Source organism: Leptinotarsa decemlineata, unplaced genomic scaffold (genome assembly GCF_025532065.1).
Source record: "Leptinotarsa decemlineata unplaced genomic scaffold, Ldec_3_MD MMD2_tig00026282_RagTag_RagTag, whole genome shotgun sequence".
Lineage (NCBI taxonomy): Eukaryota > Metazoa > Arthropoda > Insecta > Coleoptera > Chrysomelidae > Leptinotarsa > Leptinotarsa decemlineata.
This window is the reverse complement of record NW_027412668.1, coordinates 12,319,631-12,344,713: the sequence shown is the minus strand read 5'-3', so window position 1 is coordinate 12,344,713 and position 25,083 is coordinate 12,319,631. Positions and strand designations below refer to the sequence as shown.

The 25,083-nt window shown below is 33.5% G+C and overlaps 2 protein-coding genes across 3 annotated transcripts in view; both read left to right on the top strand.

Moving 5' to 3' along the window:
- The window catches only part of Ppn (proteoglycan-like sulfated glycoprotein papilin), a 258,367-nt gene that overhangs the window by 163,382 nt on the left and 69,902 nt on the right, over nucleotides 1-25,083 (top strand). The window contains 3 exon segments of the mRNA XM_074179830.1: nucleotides 8,810-8,870; nucleotides 21,208-21,441; nucleotides 23,835-23,914. Coding sequence (XP_074035931.1) covers nucleotides 8,810-8,870; nucleotides 21,208-21,441; nucleotides 23,835-23,914 — 375 coding nt within the window.
- Nucleotides 15,801-17,666, top strand: LOC141484673 (uncharacterized). 2 transcript variants are annotated; one of them, XM_074179829.1, is made up of 4 exons: nucleotides 15,801-16,373; nucleotides 16,568-16,621; nucleotides 16,708-16,812; nucleotides 16,920-17,666. In XM_074179829.1, the coding sequence occupies exons 2-4, from the start codon at nucleotides 16,591-16,593 to the stop codon at nucleotides 17,057-17,059; spliced, it is 276 nt and encodes a 91-aa protein (XP_074035930.1). In that variant the 5' UTR covers nucleotides 15,801-16,373; nucleotides 16,568-16,590; the 3' UTR covers nucleotides 17,060-17,666. The 2 variants fall into 2 exon arrangements, with proteins under 2 accessions (XP_074035930.1, XP_074035929.1); XM_074179828.1 differs by having other exon boundaries at nucleotides 15,801-16,621.

The window sequence follows — 25,083 nt, the reverse complement described above, 5'->3', positions numbered from 1 at the left end:
CATATACAAAGTAGACTGAGAAAAAGTGTTGGAGCTGTTTTTCAAATGTTCCGTTTTTCAAATGGAACACCTCCCCTTTCTGAAATCTTTCAATTCCAGATTAATTTCCTTCAATAAAGCACTGGTAAGTGTATTCAGTTCGGTTTTTATCTCGAATAACAAAAATAATTCTCAACTTTTGCTCGGTTTTTCGTCTCCACCTAATATTTGTTATACATATTGTGTTTGTATGATGATATATTTCTGAATTATTTTTCGTTCAATGTTTACCGTGAAAAGTACAGTCATTTTTTAATTTCATCCTAATATGTATCTGTCTATTTTTTATACAGGGTGTCTTGTATGGAGATATAGAACTTTTATATCAAATGAAACAAAATTTAGATGAATTTTTAAAATGACATGAAATTTACTTTAAATATGACTTCTGGCATATGACCGCCATGGCTGGCTCGGACGTGTTCTGATCTGGAGGTCTAATTTTTGATGACTTTTTCCAACATTTGTGACCGTATTTCGGCAATAACGAATGTTGTCATCCAAGTGGTCAATCGTTTGGGCTTAGCGGCTTAGACTAGCAACTTCACATACCCCGCACGATCTTGGAGGCCAATTCACGGGTCTGAGACGTGAATCTATGCGGTTACTAAACGTTTCCTTTTTCCTTAAATAAATCAATTCTGGTACGAGCTGTGTGACATGTTGCGCCGTCTTGTTGAAACCACAGCTCCTGCACATCATGGTTGTTCAATTGATGAACGAAAAGTCAGTAAACATGGTTCTATAGCGATTACCATTGACTGTAACGTTCTGACCAGCATCGTTTTAGACTGATTCGGGTCTTCCTCTACGCTACACTCTACAGCAACAATGACTTCTTCTGTACGCACTGTACGACGTCTCTGTGGATGCGTATTATCATTCAGAGTAAACGTGGTGCGAAAACGTTCTACATATTCCACAGGTAGTTCCATATTTAATCGAATTAATTGCTCTGATGGAGGATTATATTGACCGTACCGTGACAATATCAAGCCCAGCTGAACATATACAAATATTGCTATGCCAGAGGATAGTGGTGTTGTCAGCGAAACATTTGAATTTACCACTTATGTCAACATGGACTGCGTCATTGACATAAATGAGAAACAACACCGGTCCCAAAATGGAACCTTGTGGGATCCCACTGCCAATGAAACGTTCCTCTGATGAAATTCCATCTAACAGAACATTCTGCCGGCGATGAGAAAGGTACGACTCAAACCAAAGAAGTGCAGATCCTCTAAATCCGTAAACTTCTAGATTGCGAAGAAGTAGTATGTGGTCTACACAATCGAAGGCCTTGGTTAGGTCACAAAAGATGGCTGCCGCAGATTCTCTTTCATTAAGATTGGTGTACGGGTTTTCCAGAAGTGAAAATATGGTATCTTGTGTACCTTTTGAAGACTGGCAGCCGAACTGGAATGCGTTTATTATATTGTTTATTATATTGAGAAAGGATATTACTCGTATTTTACCAGTTTTTCTATAACTTCAGACAAGACGGGTAGCAAAGCAATTGACCTAAAATTAGCTAGGTTGTCAAGATCGCTTTCCTTATGTAGGTAGAGGAATGATTGTGGCAATCTTCAGACACGATGGGAACATACCTTTAGAGATTGAGAAATTTATTGCCTTCGCCTACGCACTTAAAGACTTGTCAGGAAGAGTTATCAGATTTTTTTAAAGAAATGGCATCCCACCCCACCGTTTTTAATTTTTGATGTCACCAAACATATCTTCTGTTTCATAGATATCCGTAGGTGTGAAGAAGAAAGTAGGAGGTACTGCAACATTCTCCTCGAAATAATAGTACATCTCAGTACTATTATTTCAAGATTTTGACATTTGTGAAAGAAGACAAGAAGACATTTCACGACGGCTTCTCTAGAAAAAAAATATATTCTCTGGAAAGTCGAAGATCTTTCCTGTGATTTATTAGACTACACTTTTGTCTCAATTTTCATGCTTCATTTGATATCAGTTTTCAAATCCGTTCGTTATACAGTAATAAATTGACGTTAACTGCAGCTCTTTGTAAGCGAACTTCTAGTGATGACAGTGACCTGCTTAGACGACAAAGCTCTGCAGTGACTTTCAAAGAAAACTTGAATGTTATAATTATGTTGTGACAGTTGTCAGTCAACATGATTCACATGAATTTCACTTCTTTGTCTTGGCAATTTATCAGTTGTCTCACCATACGGCAATAATTGACCCAACTCAATTCATGGATATCAAAACATTTGATGTATACCGATCCAATAGTAGTAACCATCTGCCATTTCACTTAAGTATGTCTGCTCAATAACTTACCCGAGCACTCGGGTATTTCATTTCTTCTTGGATTGGCTGGTAATTGACAAGAAAAAGTGAGAAAACAATTTCTATGTTTACCCATTAAATTTTCTAGCCATAGATATCTGTCAGTCGTAGATGTGTTTATCATAAACTGATCTCGTACCAGATACTAATTATATCCGGCAAGGTATCCAATTAGACTCATCAGATATTCACCATGAAGTGCCGTACAAGCCGTCGCCGTTAACGTTAAACTCCGTCATTACAGGACAGGACCGTAATGGACAAAACGACAAAAACTCTGAGGAGAAATAACTGCCAGTTTTTCAGACGAATGACAACCAGTAACGCGGATTTCATGAAATTGATAACTGTCGTTGGTTCAAAATTGAAATAAAATCTTTCACTTAAAATTATCATTCATGAACAGTTGAATCAAGCAATGCCTGCGTGGTTCGGCCTAGCACTTCTGATGAAACCTATGGCAGATCGAAACAGCCTGTATGGTGTTGGATCGCCAATTATTTGTTATTTGACTATATTTACCCGTGAAACCGATTTCGCCCAGATGGGTAAATGACACATCTAGTCGGACAATGTTATTTTGTCATCTTTTAAAAAAATGAACTTTAAACATTCAAGCCAGTCCCGAATATACCTACACAGTAGTGTAAATGGACTGACGCCTATCAGAAAATAACTACTCCCCTGGCTAATACCACGAAGGGCGTTGGATTATATCCGACAGGCGTCAGTGTAGGAATCTTTACAGAAAATATCCTACATATGCAATTGGCAAAGAGTCGACCCTCAATTGTGGAACGGGCACACTTGCAGACCGGGTTCGGGTTCATTAGCCACTCATCAGTGCAAGATAGTGACCATCATCGACCTGAAGTCAATGATATTCCATAATTGAAAATCGGAATTCTTTCAGAGTATTTCATTCCTCTTCCTAAGTTGGAGCGAACAACAAAATGTCACTCCATCTAGTGGACGAGGTACTAACCAACTGCATATCCGAAATTTGCCCGATTCCTCTGAATAAGGAAGAAACACTTTCTTATTAGTCAGTGGGCTATGCTTGAAGATTGACAGTAAACAACGTTTAAAGTTCATTTCTTCTGCCATTCTGACTAATATGAAAGGTTATCACCTTTTTCCAAAATTTTGAATCTGCTGATCCTCCGGTTTTTGAGATATGTTATAAAATCATCAAATAATCACCGATTTTGTTCAGTTCTGCATGGCAAAAGAACTTAAGTTACTTTACCAAACTTCATATTTTTAAACATTTAATTATGTTAAATTTAGAAATAAGAGTGAGTACATGATTTTGAGTCTGAAAAATTAATCAAACAAAACAGTCCACATTATTCAAAAAGTTTGTTGACCGTGGTCTGAAGTTATTTATGTCTCACGTTTCGTCTACGATTGCCGTAGACATTATCAAAGACGAATATTACTGGAGTTTTTACACCTCAAGGTGTAAAAATAACGATTTGGTGTTGGGAAAAAACTCCAGTAATATTCATTACTACACCAAAGGTTCCAAACAGTATATCACAAGTACAAAATTATCAAAGACAATGAGGTACTGAACGAAGTACGGATATTCTGGTCGTCCTACTGCTGTGAGGAAAATCGTTTTGACATATAGTATTCTACTTATAAATAATGTAACAATTGTATAGAAAAAAATGTTTCATTCACCTGATTCATAAGTTTCATCAGAATATCGCTCTGTGAATCCAAGTATCGATGACAATTTATATAACTGCATTGTTTAGTCTTGTTCAAAACGGTTTCTTTTTTCTTTCGGCACTGACTTCATAATATATATGAGTAGTTCTGAACTCAAAAACAATCTATCAATAATATCCATGAAAATTTGTGTGGCATAGCATAAAATGCTATGCATAGGAAACGATGTCATGAAAGGATATGAAACTTAAGCTCTAATCAAGAAATGGGTGTGTTTATAACATGTTCTTTGAAACCTGATTTTTTTTCGAAAAAACTAAAAACAAACTTCAAATTCCCTGTAAAATCGCAATAAAAATATTATTTTCAGTAAATTTATTGTTCAACAGTTTGTGGGTTGATAATGAATTTAGTTTTATTCGAGAACCAACATCAACCACTTGATTTAATTATAAGCTGTCATTCAGTATCTCGTAAAAATTCAAAATGAGTAATTTCGAAAATTTTATGAGTTGGAGAGGAAAGAAAAACATAACTTCGTTTTCAGAAAAGATTCAGCAAAAACTTAGAACAAAAATGAACCCGAATAAAATAATTTGTAGAAAATATTGTTACCAATTTTCAAATCATTCATTTGAGTTCCGACTGATTGACAGAATGAGTTTGAAATCTAAAGCCATAATCTCAAAAAAATATATTGTACTACGGTTAGTAGTAGAAAAAGTATAGTACGCAGCTCGAGGATAAGGCCAATTAAGTCCACCAACGAATTATCGCACTCGGCTTACAATTTCTGGCTCGTGGGTAATCGATTTCTAATACTACTTGGTACGTAATAATATACTATTATCAGTATAACAGTGGTAATCCTTAGTTCTATATCGGAATCCATGTAAATAGTATACAAATGAACGTATTAGTTTAATAAATCTCTTCAACGGGAGTTTAATACCTTCCACTTGAAATTCAATCAACCTAATGATTCTAAAATTCATGAACTCAAGCTATTGCTTTCTTCAGTCATTATCGAACACCACAAAGCACTTATTTAAACACCGACAGAAATAACTCTTGGTCCGTATCTGCCCACCGATTTACCGAGCTAATAGTGCCCGAAATTCATTTGCCCTTCTTAGACTCACTACGTCTTTAATCTTGATTACCAATCTGTTTATAATATACCTAATGAAGTATTAGATGTTAATCACATGCCGATTAATATACGCTCCGAAGGCCTAAGAGTGCATTAGCATTCCCACAGTGGAGAGAAATTAGGTCACTTTTTATTAATGGTTACGGAAAACATCCTGACTCCAAGTTGGAGTCAGAATTTTAATTTTTTTTTAATTTTTGGCAGGTATTTCAATAACTGTAGGTTTTTTGTCGAATCATGTAATGGAGGTGTTAATTTCTGGAATATATCTCTTAGCTTTCTACTTTTCCGTCATTATGAAGAAAATGAAAAACTTCCGAAGAAATCAATCAAATTTCAATATTCAATATTCACGATAATCATTTCAAATTTTCATTTCTAATACGCTACTCTGACAGTAGTTTCCTTAGTTGGATTAATACTTCACGAGTATATAAACATAGTAAAAATCAACCAGTAAGTCCACTCCCACTACTTTCATTCATACATTCATAAAGTTCTCGGTGATCTCGAAACGAATTGCGGAGCCAATTTCGTTCTTTTACCATAGGACTGCGCTCATTTTGTGGTAGATTACTTATAACCAACTACAAAAACTAAAAACAATAATAACAACAGCGAATAAACTAAACCCAATATCAAGTCTCTACCGTTTATTATAACTAATCCGATATCCGTGGGACCGTCAAATCCGTTGATATTACAGCACTGAACGCGTTGGATGAGAATCGGGCGGATCACGTGGTAAGAGAGCCTACTGGTTGTATTCTACTGTGGTAACAGTCCAACCAGTACCAGGTTAATGCTTTGCTGATCATGGCATATTTCTCTCGTCATTAGATGACCACACATCAAAACTGCCAATGAACAAGCAAGTTTTGTCAATGACTAATAGTCTAGGAATATTAGTCAAATCTTGGAATGAGAGATAGCTAAAAAATCGAATAAATATTCATTTTAGCAACCTGAATCTTGTCTCGATACCTACTTGTCGTAAGGTATTCGCGACTACAGATATTCCAAAGTCAAAGGTCGAAAAATCGATTTTTTTACATATTTATTGCAAAGATCTCGTTTCATATGGATTTAACGTTATTTGCATTCATTATAAATGTTGTACAGGATTCTCTACAACATCTGTTCGAACATTTTTCTATATTTTGAACCATTTTCGAGATTGACAATCTATAATGCTCCAAAATCTGAGGACTGTATCGATCGTCTTGGCTATGCATTAAGTTAACAAAATTGAATAAAATTGGGCAGTTATCAAATCTCCAACAACTGCAGCAGCTCACCAACATTTCAATCATGTTCATTATCAAGTTCAGACTTGGTTAGAACATGATTTAGAACCAATGAATCCACCAGCTCCGGAAAAATTTCTCAACACATTATTCTGCAATTGCAAGAATAGTTGTGGTCCGTGATGTATTTGTAGGAAAGCAGGGTTGGAATTCTCTTTAGCTTGCGGTCAGTAATGGGCAAGCTTGTCTCAATGCTTCACCTCAGAGTGATATCAATGGATCCGGTACTTTTGACCCCGAAATCCTGGAAAAACCGGAGTCAAATTTCGTTGAAGAAGAGAACACAGAGGAACTTGAAATTTTACAGCGACTGGAAGGTGATGATGAAGAAGAAAATTGAAATTAGAACTCGTAGTTCTTATTATTATTTAATTTTTTATATTTAAACGTTCATGAATGTATGAAATGGTATTTTTCAATAAAAACAAAAATTGAAAATTTATTCCTTTTCTTTTGATTTTGTTAGTAAGTGATTAGTACAAATTAGATAAGATTTAAAAAACAATCGAAGTATTATCCTTGAAAACTTTATGATTACACGAGTAGTGTTATTAAATTAATACTGACACTGAATTATTGAAAAAAAAATAGATATAACAATAAAAATGCAAATTATTTAGAATTACATATTCATCAATAAATTATAAACTTTATAAGGTGTGTTTTTAATCGGGACTACAGATTGACAGATTGATGCTGTTTTGCTGTCCTTAATTATCATTAAAAAAAATTTTATCATTCAGATGTGCTCTTGATGACCTGTCATTTGGTAATAACTTAGTGATCAAGAACGAGACTCAATCTAAATTTCTAGGTATTCACATTGACAATAAATAAGCTCAAATTTATTGAACATATCGAACAAAATGTCAAATTTTTTTCTGGATGTTATGCAGTGAGAGTCACTCAATAAATTTGGGAATCAAAACTGCCAGAACTGTGTATTACGCCCTCGTTGAATACTACCTACGTTATGGAATACAGATTTGGGTAGTAGTCTGTATTACTTGTAGTACTGCAGAAACGGGATATCAGGATTAAACCTCGTAATTCATGCAGACACAAATTCTCTGAGCAAAAGATTTTAACAGTGATTGCTTAGTTCATTTTGGAATCGGTTTGCACCATTTACAAAATTATGTCCCTATTTGAGACTTCATGCAATTCTTATGGCCTCACTTGCCCTCGGATATAAGACAGGGAAATTTGATCAACAAAATGTCTATAAGAGTAAAAACATTTCTGGCTGATAAACCTTATTATAATTTGCAAAATTTCTATAATGATAAATTTACGTGGCAAAGTGTGCATATTTGAATATAAGTTTCATGAGATTTTTGTTTATATTCTTGTTTGGATATAAATGCTTGATTGTCTGGTGTAATGGGTGTGTTTATTAATGTAATATTATATATAAGTATATATGTTTATATATGTATTATATATGTGTTGATAATATTATTAAACAAATCTGCACACAACCATGTTGATACAAAATTTCGATGTTGAACTATAGTGTATATGTTTTGTAGGTGTTTGTATATTCATATTTTATATTTCTATACTCACATTTATATTTATTTTTCACAAGCTTTGTCCACAAGATTCATTCTTAATGACAATAAAGTATATTATTATTATTATTATTAATACTCTGAATAGTTAAAACACTGCTAGCACCCTACCCTCTATCTCCAAAATTGTTCAAGATGAAAAAAAATAAAACAAAATTTGTAGAGAATGTCATCCTCTATTATAGCATAAAACCCATAGGAAACGAGATATTTGCAATAAATGTGTGAAAAATCGATTTTTTGATCTCTGACCTTGGAGTATTTGTAGTCGCGGACACCCTACGATAAATGTGTTTTGAGACAAGTTTAAGGGTTTCAAAAGTTTATACCTAACTATCTTTCACTCTGAGGTGAATCCCCTAAAATTCCTGGTGTATATTGTATATTGTATATTGTGAAATGGTACCGTTCAAAACATCACAATATGCTGAGTTTGCAACTCACAATGACTATGAGTCAAGATTCAAATTTGTAATCCTCAAATTGAGGGATATATATGTACACCTAGACTTATGTTGTTATTGAGTGAGACACATTGTATGAAAGTACACTCAAGTTTACAATTTCATACAAAAACTCAGTTGATGACTGAAATACCCAACGATATTGTAAATAATCGACGCGAGATGTATATGAGGTCAATTAATTCTCGTTGTATATTTGCTGTGTGCCAATTTACGAAAAGAGGTGAATGTCTCCATCAATCTAATGATGTTTTCTTTTTGTTACAGGTCGCCATTAATTTTAGCCATTATATTTATTACCTTCTTCCACAATGTATTGAGCAGACATGTGAGTATACCAGATTAGATTTTCTTTATTCACCTTTTCTAATCTTGAATCATGAATCACTTCAATATACGAAACATTCACCTTCTCGAAGCGATATAATTTGAGTGCTTTTAAGTTGGTACTGGGTTAACGACCTGTTTTTTCCAATCCCCATCTTGACTTGGTAGTTTTCCAAAAGATTCCGAATGCTTTCTCGACAATTTACTAGTTTTTAGTATAAGTAATCAGTATTACATCAAGAATTAAATACAATTTCAGTTTCAGACTTCGCTGTACCTGAAACAAATTTATTTTCTCAATAGAAAAATATCACGAAAACATTGATTATTTGTAAAAAAAAAGATTTTGGATTTCTACCTATCCACCTCTATGCAAAAATATGTCTTCCAAACGAAGGAAGAAAGCAATCAATTTGAAAATAAACTCTATATTTACAAATATGTGAAGATCATGCGGAGAAGCAACTTTCAGATACAAACTGGAAGAAAAAGCCTTCTCGAAACAACAATTTTCATATAAACATTGAATTACACGGAAGAAAAATACTTTTGAAACAACTACTCCTATATGAACACTGAATTATACAAAAAACACTTTTTCCTATTACATTTGTACTCCAATCATTCGATATGGAATTGAATCAGATACCATTCACCGGATTCCTACACAATATAGTATATGAAAGAGTTGAAATTGAAGTTTAGTTTTTGTGAAGAATCATAGTGAAATAGCAGTTACTAGGAAATATCTATAAGTGTGGAAAGGTCAAAGTTTCGTGAACTGATTGAAACGGCTTCCTCTCCAAGTAGAAATACAATTATTATCAATCAATGTTCCGTAGTATCTACAAACGGTTCTTGAAATGATGAAAAAATAATGTGAATTCTACTTCTGCAGTCATGGTCGTAGAATATTTACTTTTGCACATTTGCCTGCGAAAAGAAGGAATAGTACATTTCATAAGTTTCAACAACGATAGTGTAAAGGAAATCATTTCCAGCAGAACTACCGGACTTTTTTTTTGTTAATGGTTTATACCAGAGCAAGCAACTACGATGCGATGGGTGAGTAAGTACAATTGTGGAGTCCAGAAAATGAAAACAGAATTTAGATACTGGTTTCTTTCTTCAGAAGAATCCGAACATAAGCATACAGTTAGTTGCATGTAACTAGACACAAGACGAAAAGAAAACAATAATAAGAAGAGGTATTTCTAAATTGGGGGGAAGTGGAATCGAGGAAATCCGAATTGAACCAACAAGTTGAAAGAATCCGGTAGAGATTGTAACCAATTGATATTCAGGTATACATATATCATTCTATCAATTTGCCCACATCGAAGGTTCCAAGGAAATATTGTAGTAAAAACTGACATTTAAGATTAGAACGAGAAAACTATATCCTATAGAGAAACAATAAGCACTGTTTATTCGAACTGAGCACTATTGAATGATACCAATGAAAATAACAGAAATAAGAACTCACGGTGATATTTTTTATATTGACAACATGTTTCTGAATTTCATCACCTAGTTATTGCTGAAGTTGATGATGTTCATGTCAAAATTATTCTAAAATAGTGACTGTCGGCTTTGGTTTCATTATCAGAGTTTTTCATTCCTGTCCTGTTTGTCCTGTTGAAGTTATTAACAAAGGCAATGATGTTCCGGTTCTAGGCCATGTTGCCTCACTGGAAAATATGCAGTCTTTGGTCTAGTTATTCCAAGCATCAAGAGTGAGTCTTACAAACGTTTTCAGAATTCTTCATCGACATAACATCTCACAAAATGGATGATGAATGGTATGAATGGTTGAAGTGATTCAAATCCCAATATGGCAAGCCGAATTCATACCCAATATTTCCATTTTTTTCCAAAATAAGGTAGTTTTTAACAAGTTTGCTGTTTTCCTTATTTCGCAGTACAGTTTCTCGATACTAACTTTTTGAGACGATAGATTGGAAGAAAAGGTTCTACATTTACCACCTAGATCCACCGAATTCACTCCACTGGAATTTTTTCTATGGAACTGGTTGAAATCAAAGGTCAACAAGACGCAGCCAACTTCTGCAGATTTACGAAAAGAAATGACATCTAACATTCAGCGTTGAATATTTAACGTTTAAAATTTAACATTCAACATTTAACTTTCAACATTTAACTTTTAACGTTCGACGTTTAACTTTTAACGTTCAACATTTAACCTTCAACATTTTAAAATGAAACATTTATCATTTATTCAAATTTAAAATGACATGAGATGTGAATTGATATGTGAAAGGGGATTTTAACGTAAAAATGTCTCCACCTGAAAACTGAAGTTGACATATTTCACTAATTTCACACTATCTCAATATCAAATGAATTGTTCTGGTTGACTAGTTTCAACTGGAATGCTCTGTATATCTTTGTTATGTGGTTGAGTTGTGTTTTCCTAAGATGAGTTGAATGAAGAAATATAACTAGCTGCTCTTTTTATGAACCCAGAACCGTATCACTCCATTTGAATACACACTTGTTCGATTACCTCAAATAATATCCACTATAATTCTCAGCAAATGTCTTCCGTTAATAAACCAGTCAGTAAATTGTATCACCTGACAGAGTAAGTGCATCATTTGCTGCACATGAACTTCTTCACTTCGAACAGCTTTACGATACCAGTTCCAGTAAAATAGTTATTGTATCTGACGAAATAACTCTCAATGATACTTACTTATAAATCATTTTGGATTTATGATGCACCTTACAACGGAGAGTGTACAATTATCTTAATCGATTACTTTTTACCGTAGAATCTCTTTCGATTTATATACGACCTCACAGAAGGCATGCTGGTACACGTGTGTGGAATTTTATCGTAATTGATTTAATTGCATCAGTTTATAAAATTCAACATTTCACGGAGGTTTCAGTGCCAATTAATTTTGATAAAATTATATTTTCGATTGTGAGGTCCAATTCTGTTTCTCATCAAGTGAAATTTTTCCTGTTCCATCTAATACATTATTGTGTTATACAATAGCGATATTTTTTGAACAACTTCAGTCATATAAATCAAAGAAATAACAGCTCCTCTGAACATGTCTACAGTCCTGTGAAGTTTAGCATAATAAAAATTGTAGATATACAAATTCATTGAGTGTACCCACATAGCAATAGATATTCCAGGAATATTTCATGAATATGCATTTGAGGATATTGTATTATGCTATGAATATGCCATGGATATATGTATCTTCTGGAGAATAATCCCTGGAAATGCTCCTGGAGAACCTTTGATACATTCTAAGGATATTCCTGGGGAATATTCTTGGAATATCTTGAAATATTTTCTGAATATGTAAGGTATATTCTATTAAGAATATTCCAGGAATACAACCCTAGGAATATTCATAAAATATTCTGGATATTCTAAGTTTATTGTAAGAATATAAAAAAGGGAATCACCATAAATATTCTTCAAATATATTTTATGAATATTTTATGAATATATTTGAAGTAATAAGACACATAATATTCATAAACAAATATATTCCAAAAACAATACACACTGAAATATTCAACTAGAAACACTCCCAATATTAAAAAATAAAAATTTAATTCGAGATATTTATTCACTGAATAAAATATTCCTGAATATTTTCATGTTACAAATATTAGAAATGTATTTGAGTTTGGATGTTCCTACTCTCAAAAAAATGTATACTGAAATAACAAATTTGTGAATTCAGCAGCACTAGTTGAAAAATAATAAATATATCATTTCATTGAAAAAAGAAAAAATGTATTACATGAAGAAATTAGTGAGATATAGGTTTCTCACTTCAGAAACTAAACCCACAAATGAAGTATTTTAAATGAGTGGTATGATGGATTCTTCAATGAATTTCACTTACTTAAAGTTATCCAAACTTTACTCATCAGAAGAGTTTCCTGATTTTTGTCCAACAATGCATCAGCCAGTCTTTCATTATTGATACCTGGAACGCATTATCACTATTTGAAGGTGGTAAAACAAAATTGGAATGAAAATCAAATAGATATTTTTCTCATTGGTTCCTCATTAACATTTACAACTTTTTATGACCTGGAGAGCAACTTGCATTCCTGTTGTTGAAAACTACTCATTACATTTTCAGTTTCTTGGCCAGATACCGCTCCTTTTCCTTTTGGGCATATTGATACTAGCTTGAAAAAAAATTATAAAAATTATGAAAACAAACGATACAAAAAATGTGTCATTCACTTTTCTCTACTGAAGATACACAACTGAAATCACTCTCGTTTAAACATGTACTAACAAATCTGACACACCAACTCTCCTTGGGCTCAAAATGAGGTATTGTAAGTTAAGCACATGACTTATCGATACTATTGTCTTTTACTTACTTTTCTTAAAGACTGAATATGTAACTCAACTGTTTGAAGATGCAAAAGTAAACTATTCGCTGTACTGCAAATTGGACAACCCCAAACTATAAATGGTACGGTAAACATGAGAGAAGTATACTTTGATAATAACACCAATACACCATGCACTACACATACAAACCTGCCATGTCAACCGCCATGTTAAATCAAATGTCGATTTCAAGGCAAAGGTGCCAAGCGTTAAGGGGCAGCCGCTTTCACAGAGCTTCTTCGATTGCTGCGCGCTACACTTCAATTGACCAATGAGGAACGTTTACTCCAATACTTCTCTTCCCCATTTCTCTGTTGCCAGGATTTTTCGCTTTGTAATTGAATACTTTCAAATAAAAAAAAGGTAAATAGGATGAGAATAAACCGATTTATTGATGCAATTGGTTCATTTATTGGCCCATTCGATTTTTTTGTCGTTTACAACAGTTGCAGTTGGAGAATTCATCAGAATCTTCGCGATGAGTTCAAAAACTGGTTTACACTATAAGGGTTATATACATTAGGTTATGCATACGATTAAAATCTTCAAATATTTTTGTTTTTGATAGAATATTTCTAAATATACCCTGGGGATATATTCTAAGAATATTCCATATGGTATATTCGATCGACAATATTCTTAGAAAATTCACGGGAAAATAATCCATTTATAGACATGCATGTTCTTTTGGGAATAATCCTACCATATTCATTCAAGCATATTCTATGAATATTCTAAAGGCATGTATATATTTCAAGAATATTCTATGAATATTTGGGATATATACGTTCGTTTTATGATATAGAGGAATATTCCATTATCCTAATATCACAACATTTGTATGTATTCTTTGTCCGGTGAATACCTACCAGCAAGTGAAGATAGAATGCAGATACTCAAGACAAAAGTTACAATTACGCAACCAAACTTCAATTCACGTGTCTATCAACAAAATAGTTTGCGTTAAGCAAGACACACTTACGTCCCCAGACGAAGGGACTATTGCATAACATCCCTTACGCAATAAGAGGAGACTGGTCTACTACGCCGAAGGGAAGCAAAGCAAATTCAACTAACCCTTGAAATGGAAGTATGCGGGGTGACAACGAATTAATTAATCACGGCGCAAATCAGTTGTTTCTGTGGTAATTTGATATGTGGAATGAAGGTATAGGTTATTGGAGCCGACATTTTTTATGAAAAGATAATCGAAAACATATTTCGGTTCAACTGGAAATTAACTCACGTCAAAAATTTCACATAGAACCCTGTATATTTTTTAGAACATTCGATAGAATATACAGTGATCATCTTCGGAAATATAGTCAAACAACTTGATGAATTGAGAAACGAAAAACATTTGCTCAGTTTAGAAATAAAATGAGAATTGAAAGTTCCATCATTTCATTTTATTGAAAGTCTTGATAGGAAGTGGTATTTTTAACCACACCTGCACAGAAAAATATGAACTGTTGTACTAGAAGAGATACACTTTATTGTTGGAACTTGCAGAAAAACCACTATCTATGAAGATTTTTGAGTCAAATGGAGCTAAAAATTCCATTAAAAAGTTAATGAAAAGTACGTGAATTGGTAAAAAATTTCTATTCTTGAATTTTCATGCATTCAACAACTAAGCAAACATCTTTATATATGACATCATAGTGAATTTGAGCAAAATGGCTGCTATGGAACTTGTTTAATATTGTTAAAAAGATACAAGGTCCGTCTTCGGGTTACGAAAACGGGTTTTATTACAAAAATTATTCTACATTCGAATGCTCTCCTTCAATATACACCCCTCCCCTCGCCACATACCTTTCCATACGTTTTTTCCATTGATTGAAGCAGTGCTAGAAGTCTTCTTTGGTGAGGGTCTTTAGGAGCTCTGCCGTTTTTCATCGACTCAAAACGGGTCTCTTTTAGAGCAGATTTTATCTTCGGAAACGAAAAAAGTCGCACGGTACCAAATCTGGCGAGTACGGAGCGTGTTCGAGCACTGGAGTATGTTTATCGGCCAAATACTGCTTCACAGATAGCGCGTTATGGGCAAGTGCGTTGTGCTGGTGCAAAATCCAACGAGTTGTTCATCCACAACTCAGGCCGTTTCTTACGAACTCGTTCTCGCAGTGTTACCTAAACTGACAAATAATAGGTCTGGTTGAGAGTCTGACCCTCTGGAACCCCTTCAATCAACATGATACCATTAATGTCGAAAAAAACGATAAGCATTGCCTTGAATTTTGATTTGAACATGCTTGCTCTCTCGGCCCTTACTGAAGCGTTTACACCACTCAAAATCACGCGCACGAGTTAGAGAATTGTCCGTATAGGCCTTTTGCAACAATTATTAGCACTCAGGCGGATTTTTTTGTATTCAATAAGATATTTGAGATTGATACGTTGCTCCTTTTTTGCGTCACACATGCTTTTCGAAACGAGAAAAAACACCTTCATTTCAAATCGCTACTGCATAAATACTTAAATAGTGACGAAAACGTGTTGTCGTACGTGAATAGAGAAGATCACAAAACAGCCACACATAGAAATGTAAGTTAAATGGCAACACTTGGTTATATGTTACGCGGCTGCCAAACCAGGGATGGCGACACTATCGGGGTTTTCTCCAGTTTTCTGTAATGAATCACGTGCCTTCTGCGCGCGCATGATTCAAATTACTGTTTACAGAAGAAGAATGAACTTAAATTAGGTAGGACGTCCGTTAGTTTTGTTGTGATAATAATGTATAAATATGGTTTGGGACTGTTTTCCTTTTGAAATTGTGTTTTTGCTTGTGTACTGTCAGTTTCATATTTTTATTTATCGTAATGAGTACTTCCGAACATAAACGATATCGAAAAAAGTGCTGCGTTCCTTCTTGTGAGGATAGGAAGAGTAGTCAACATCCGTTTCCCAAAGATGACCCCGCTGTTTTCGATGTTTAGCTCAAGAATATAAACAATAAAGAACTCTTCAATGTACCCCATGAGACAATTTATTGTAACTCACGAGTTTGTGACAGACATTTCGCTGTTGAAGATAAAATTACTAGCAGAAGAGGTTTAAAACGACATGCTGTACCTGTTTTATTTCTTCCTGGTAAGTAAGCATAATCCTTACTCCTTTCGATATCTTGCAATTCTAGTTTATATATCTTATTCATCATATTCTCATTATTAAACAACAATTTGATTAACCACTTATCGAGTGCACCATAAGTATTGCTATATGAATTTGCAGAAAAATAGAGATGTTATCATGTGGTTGAATAATAGTGTTCTATATGTTTTCAGAAACTATCGAAGAACCAAGAGGTATGGCAAGAATGAGTAGGTCTTCTGTGGCAGGTAAGAATTATTGTAAAACTGTAGTTCCAAAATATATGTAGTTTATAGAAGAAAATCCATACAAATGCTGCAAATTCATTTTATAGGCCAAGAACAATATGAGGACATGTGTCAGCCCTCCACTTCCATACCTGAGCAAGAAATTTGTTTTGGTACACCTTCCAGAAATGAAATTATCAGTGTTACCCAAGGTATGAATAGAAAAATCTTGGAATGTTCATCATACACACCAATTTGTTAATTTTACACAATATATGAAAGAAAGAAAGAGAAATTATATATTCATGTAATTTTTCAGGTCATGGAAGCTGTGATAATAGCTATATAAACCAGCCATCAACTTCCACTTTTGAGCAAGAGCAAGAAAGTCATTTCCGGACACCAACAAGGAATAGAATAAGCGTTTGTGTAATTTTACAAATATTTCACAAATTTTGAGGAAAATAATACTGGAGCAACTATCCTTTAACCTAGTCAACTGTCCAGATCATTCTGACAATGATTCAAAACTGTGTCATCTGATTGTTAGATGCTGTTTGTATTTTTGGTGTAGAAAAGTCAATTTGGTTACTAGGGGAAGAGATAAAAAATTCATTAGGTTTTTGAACACCCAGACAAACAGCGATTTCATTGATCCAATTATATTGTCTGCTCATGAAAAATTTTTGAAGAAAAAGAATCGTTTATTGAAAAAACATTAGTGTAAGTTGAGGTTTACGTGTTTCCAATAAATTTTGAACTGAGTTCATATAGTTTCATTACCACATTTACACAAATTTAACTGAAAATAAATATGGTTGATCATAATTTGAGGTAATTCAGTTCACATATTTATTGTTGCTTCACTTGTTGATATTTTTGATTGGTCAAGGTTTTTCCCAGATGATTTCTGTGGAATCAAAACCTGATCGGTAGTGAAGCAACAATAACAATAAATGATGAGATTGGAACCTGTGGTGTAACAGTTGAAACTTTTCCTAGAGATCAATCTCCCTAACACCAAACTGATATTTTTGCACTCGACGCGCGTTTTGCTATCAAGGTTAGCATCTTCAGGAGAAGAAAATTGATACTGTATCAATTTTCTTCTTCTGAAGATGCTAACCTTGTTAGCGAAACGCGCGTCGAGTGCAAAAATATCAGTTTGGTGTTAGGGTAATTGATCTCTAGGAAAAGTTTCAACAAAAAAGGAAAATGCGAACAGCCACTATTTGAATTTCGCGCTATATCTCTTAGGTTCGGCTGCCAAACACTGGAGGCTCTGAGAAAAGTGGTTCTGTCGTCAACATTGCCGTTACCGTTCTATGTGTGGCTGTTTTGTGGAGAAGATTTCCAGATACCCAACGCACTTCTCGTTTTTCCCCACCCTTCTAGGGCGCCCTCAAGGCGCGCAGTCTCGTTATTTAATAGCCGGATCTCGTAATTTTGTATTCTGAGGAATGGTCTAACAAATATTTATAGTGTATGATGTTTTCGGCCTATATATACTTGATGAAAATCCATAACTGACGTATTCAAAAAACTCTTCATTGTGAAATTTTCACTAAACATCAATTTTACAAAAACGCAACACCTGTTTCGCCATACAATGGCGTGACTTTACTGTCAGTAAAGTCAATTTGTAAAATTGTTTAGTGAAAATCTCATATAGTAAAGTGTTTTTTTTAATAAATATTTACAAGGTTCTATTCGACATTCTTGACTTGAGTTCATTTTCCTTTGAAACAGAATGTTTTCAATTGTTTTCTCACTAGAAAGAACGGTGTTTGTTCCAAATTTCAAGTTCTTTATCCCAGAAACAACTGTATGGCGTCGTCACCCGGTATATTGTAAATTCGTTACTGTTGTAATGTGTGTCAACTGTAAATAAATATCTGTCTATATATCTGTAATAATAATTGTGGACTGTAATGTTGAAAAATTAATCATCGATTAGTCAACGGTGGTTCCTCCAGAATAGGAGTGTTTCAACTAGGCGTAAAGCAATGATTCGTTTCTTCACTCAGTTCAATTGAAAACTATTCAACAGTAATTGAATGATTGTCTTCGATGCCTGCCATCCATTTCAATTCAAAGAGGATTCTTAAATGGGCACACGTATTTATGTCTCGGTGAACGTCAATATGTTACACCAACAATTATCGAAGTCACCAGACCATCAACTCTACTAACGAGTGGAAACAATCAGCGACAATCCAGACATTCAGCAGACTGTTTGAGAGGCAGACTTTGCCTAGACAGAATTCCTTATAAGTAACTAACCATGACCAGATCCGAGTCAGATCAATTAGGTGCATGTTGAGAAAATTGCCACATCCCGACCTTCTCATGATTATTTTTACAACTGTCGAGTAACATAGAAATCATTCATTCGATGCCCATGACAGTGACTCCAACGCAATAACTTTAGGAGCCTATATTTTTGACACGAGAAAAGGTAGAATAGATGTAAAAGCTGGGGATGTAATTATAATTATCTAGTTTTCAACTGTAGATGTCTGGGCGTTGATGCAATGTGGAAATACGCGAGAGAGTACCTCAACGTGGGGAGTACCTCAAGGGTCTCATTGTGCACCTCTTCTTTTCAACTTATTTGTTAATAATAACAGAATGTTTTGAAAATTCAAACTTTCTGATGTCAGCAGATGATTTTGAACTTTTTATATGATTTTTAATAATGATAATAAATATGCTTTATTGTCCAAAGAAAAGCTCTTATTGACAAAGCTATGGTGAACATTTTGAGAAAGAAAAAACATAGGCAAGTACATGAAATCAGAATATAAGCTAGTAGATTGTTATATCTAGAGTCCTACCATAAATATAAAAATAAAAATGTTTGAAAGTCGCATTTTCTGAAAAACATTGGTTATTTACAATATAAATGCAATATAAACAAATGAACAAACTTACATATCTATATGAATATATAAACATATATATTTATATATATATATATATACACACACACACACATATATATATATATGTATATATATATATATATATATATATATATATATATATATATATATATATATACATATTTTAATATTAAATTCTACAAAAAGGATTTGAAGAGTGCCAGAAGATGACAGTACTACCAACTGTCGAAAGCGCTCGCAGATAATTAATAGAAGATATAAAGCTTCAAATCCATTTCGTAGAATTTAATATTTAAATAATCAAAATAAAGGAAAATTAGTTGCGTCAATCAAAATATATACATATACACACACATATACACATACATACACACACATACACATACAAACACAAAAATTATTTAAAAAAATAATCTACAGAAACAACTGTGTATAAAATATGATTGAAAGGTATCGTTATAAAATTCTTGCAAACTACAATAGGGCCTCTCGATAAAAAAATCCTTTGTAGACTTTCGAAATTCATTACAGTTTACTATGCATTTCAGATAGTTAGAAAGATGATTATACATCTTGAGACCATTATACAATAAGGAATGTTTAATTAAAGTAGTGTTAGGTATGGGAAGACTTAAATTTAGGGTCTGGCGCGTGGTGTAATGAGAGACAATAGAGGGAAGTTCTGTTCTATGTTTATGCACTAAACCAGGGGTTTAGTGCATAAACATTATGGCCGTCGGACCATAATGATTTTTTCAGTTTGTTCAGTACAGAGAAATCTTAATGACCTTTTCTGGAGAATAAAAATCGACTCGAGTCGAGTTTGATTACTTACCCCCCAGAAAGGGATCCCACATCTTAGATGTGATTCTACTAATAAATAATAGACAGTTTTAGCTGCAGTTAGTCCTAGTTCGTTAGAAGTTATTTTCACAGCATAACATCCAGATGAAAGTTTTTTGTTAAGAGATAGTATGTGGTCCTCAAATTTCAATTTATTATCAATTTATAACCCAAGAAATTTGTTGCATGACGTGTTCTCAATCACATTCGAATTTGAAGCTAGAGGAATATTATCCAGAATGCAATTAAGGGATAAAACTTTAGTTTTTGAGACATTGAAAGCTAATAAATTTGCCTTACACCAATCTGAAAGTTTGGAAATATCAGAGCAAATGGCATTATATAGATCATTTGTGTTGGTATTGCGCCATAATATTGTAGTGTCTTCGGCGAAAAAAGTAAATTCACCCTCTATATCAATGGTAGTCAAGTCATTGATATAGAGTAGAAATAGAGTAGGTCCCAGTACTGATCCTTGTGGCACTCCGTTAGATATGTCAGAAACATCAGATACCATTTATGAGTAATACCCTTAATACCATAGAGATAAAGTTTCCTGAGCAGAATTTCGTCATTAACACAGTCAAATGCTTTAGAGAAATCGCAAAAGACTGCTGCTGTAATCTCCCGTCTATTAGTTGACCCTAACCTTCAAAAGACATGTGCACAAATTTCACAGCTGTCGGATTATTAACTTGTGGGATAGAACATTTTAAGTGAGCAACTTTTATTAATTTGAAGAAAATGGATATTGGAATTGAGAAACTTTGAGTTGAGTTTTGTCCGATGAAGCTGATTCTTGATTCAAGACTTGCTTCCCTTGGTATTCATAATGGTAACTCGTAATTTATTGTTTAGCGTATACGACACTTCAAAGACAGATTCAAGAGACAACAAGGAGCACATTTATACCTGCCAGGTTCATTTGTAACAGATGATGATACTCCAGAATCAGGGGCTTGGGAAGACTGGTCCGAACCTAGTCCTTGCTCCAGGACATGCGGAGGAGGGGTGGCTACGCAGTTCCGAAACTGTAAACCGGGATATGAGTGCAGAGGACCTTCAAAGAAGTACTTTTCTTGTAATACTCAGGTGAGCACTTTTATGCTGTGTTAATTAAGGTAAGTATTTTATTTTTGATCATTTGCAAACAAAGGTGCAGATTAGTATCTTCAGAGATATAACAAGTTGATAGTTAGTTGACTTCAATTTGACTGGTGATTGAATTTGTACAGATCAGTACGTGAGATAATAATTTTGATAATTAGGTTTATCCATATCTTGATTATTCTGGGAAAAGTAATTATCTTTACTGGTTTGCATTAAAAATATCATTTACAATCCAGAATTACTCATACAAGTTGCAACAATCATATACACAAACAAGAAAAGTACTTGATGAAAATAACTGCGTAAACTTGCGTTTACGCAGTATTTTCTATCAAGTACTTTTCTTGGTTATTAACATTTTGTCTTCAATTGAAAACCACCTGCCCGGTACTGACGATGCCCAATAGGCTGAAACAGCTGTCAACCGGTGGCTCCTTGATTGAAATCAATATGGGAATGATCAGAATAGTACTATTTATCTTTTGATTTTCTTGGAATTATTTTCCAGCAGCTTGACTGCAATAACCTTTCTCGATTTCAATCAAAATGCTTAATAATTGTATGAATAAGAAAACTGACATTGACAATCTCAGCAGTATATACAGTAACTTAGTGTAACTACACCAAAAAACATAATGATAATAATAAAAATTGTATCAATCAGCTCTCTCTTTAGAGTCAATGATTATCAAATCATCATGCCCATTGAAAAATGACATTTATGTGAAGGTATGATATTTGTCGAACCAAAAAAATCCTATACATGTTTAACTTTATTTAGTCAATTTATATATCCAATTCATTGTTTTTCACTCATTTTTGCTGTAAATAAGATTTGTAATGTTATTCAATAGCAATTCACAACTCAATAAATTATAGGCCCTGAAGAAGCTTCCCATTAGAAGCGAAAGCTTGGCAAAGTAGAGCAGAGTTTTGGTTTTTGATTTTTTGACTGAGACCCCGGTAATTCATTTTACTGTACATTTCTCCGGTTGCTGGGATTCTCAACTTTATATACATGCTGAACTGCCGATTTTTGATCCGTGTTCTGCGCCTTTACCCTCAATGGGATTGATCTCACGACGTTTCGACAAAGTCTCATTTGTCATCTACTGGTGATTTCTGTTAAGTTAAGTTAAGTCAACTGACCTTACTAGATGCGCTCCCGACTATACAGGTGAAGAGATGTTTGTTACGTGTTCGGAAGTAGACTGTCCTAACTTGTGCTTTCATCGAATGTTCCATTTTGTTTATTTTGTAATTATTCGATGAATAAGGCCGATAATTATTATTATTATTACAGTTTATCCTAGAACAAAATGTTAGATACTTTGAATTTAATCACCTTTGAAGATTCAAGTGTGATGTATTAACTTTTAATGAAACGTTTCTGAAATAAAAAATATTGAATAAATAAACAAACTGTATGAACTGTTAAATTATACATTGATTTATTACTTCATCACTTTTGCTTTTATCTCAGGAGAAACATAGGCGAGTTGAATTATTATAAACAGACAGTTTGGTCTGTTTAATTTTCACGTAGTTGTGTATACACTTAAGTTAATGACCTGAAAATGTTCAAAATGTATGAATTTCAAAACTTTTTCTGTTGAGAATTTTATAATGATAAGAAATAATATTTCAAAATAACTTTCAAGTGAAGGAGTGGATACTTCTTTCAAAAATATAGAATTGTGAGAGTATATATCGAGTAATCCAGAAATATGGTAAAAAAAATTGATCTTTCGAAAGCCTCCATTTTTAACAAAAACTTAGTTTGAAGGTTTTTTTTCTGCCTGTTTCCTCAAAACTGGTTGAATGAAAACTCAGAACAATTGTTCCCCATTTTCTCAAATATTTCATTATTAGTATTCAGGCCATTATCAAAATACGCATGCAAAACATTACTATGCGAGTTCATACGCGTTTGCAAATTTCATAAATTGTTTAGAATCTATATCTCTTGAAATCTGAAACATTTTAAGAAGATGAAATTATTTTTAAAAGACATAAATCACAAGTAAATCACCCCAAAATTTTTGCGGTTAGGTTCAAGACAGCATTTTTTCATTGTTGCTGTTTGCGGTATTGTGTTATGGAGATATGATAAAGTTTGAGAGCTTATTTTATTGTCATAACAACAAATACTAGTTATATTAGGTACCACAAATATCTCAAAAATGCCTGAACTTTGGTACAGTTGAATTCAGAACATCAAATGTGAGTTCTATTTTGATGGCAATTTCTAATATTTTCAATGAAACTGATTTAATTTCGTAGAATAAAACTAGAACGTATAACGGATTTTTTTATGGACATCAAATAGGGTTACTGTTCTATCCGCACATTGAAATTTTATTTTTGTTTGTTAGGATTGCCCGGAACAGGCCGACTTCCGAGCCCAACAATGTGCAGAGTATAACGACATTCCATTTGAAGGAATGCATTACGAGTAAGTATAGTAAATATTATACCGTCAGGTTATTTCCAGCATTCAAACCTTTTGCAAAGTTTTCGACAAAGAAAAAGAGAAAACAAATATAGTTCGTACAAAATAAAATCCGATGCACGTTATGAAGGGGTATAGTTGAATTTGAAAGAACACTCTAGTCAGATTGTCATAAAATTATTGAATATGTGAAAATAGTATAATTCGGGTATTGATGGATCATTATACATCATTGACAAAAATAAATCTCGCTCAATGATAACATTTAGGTGAAAAATATCATACGATACAGACGAAACGATCTATTATTTTATCAATGAGTACTTACACCCAGCAAAATAACTGCATAACAAGTGATCGAAGCAAAAATAAATATATCTCATTTGAATCATAGATTCCAAATCCTACCTGAAATATCTAGGTTTAGTCTGGTCTGAATAATAGTTGCTGGGATCACTATCGTCAGCCTTTCAATAATAAACACAGGTGACCGCACTCTATCATACCATTTCAATATTACCCAGCATATTGGATGGATTTTCACCAGTCTCACTCCATATACATATACAAACGTTCTTGATTTGTGTTATTACATCATTATGATAGATAATCGGCTTCTCATTTCGTTCTGATTCATTTCCAAAAAATAATAATGTGATCAATATTGTGCAACATGTTCCGAAAGTTCACGTATTAGCATCGAAGTGGAAAATTCCATATCACCTCCAGTTAACCGGTTACGAATATCAGCTTTCTTCCAGGGCGTATTTGGTCAATAATATGATATGATTTGAAGCATTTTCAATGATAATTACGGATGTTTCAGTCAAATTATGTAATTACTTAATTTCGAATCAATTAAATCAATAAATTTTCTACATTAATTTCTCCATGTTAGTTACTATTATTGATAAATGCATTTGCATTGCCAGCATGAAGTACATATTATCAATTATCACAATTATTACTATTCATCAAAATTGAATAGTTTCAGCCAAAACTTTTACTATTCTGGTCAAAATTGTGTTACTTGCCTTCTATCATAGACTTTAGTCGTTTTCCCAATTTTATTATTATCATCTTTTCCTCAACAACATATGCTACACTTCAAAACATATCCTAGTTTCATCTAGAAACACAAAATTGTCCTATTCTTTGATATAAGAGCTCAA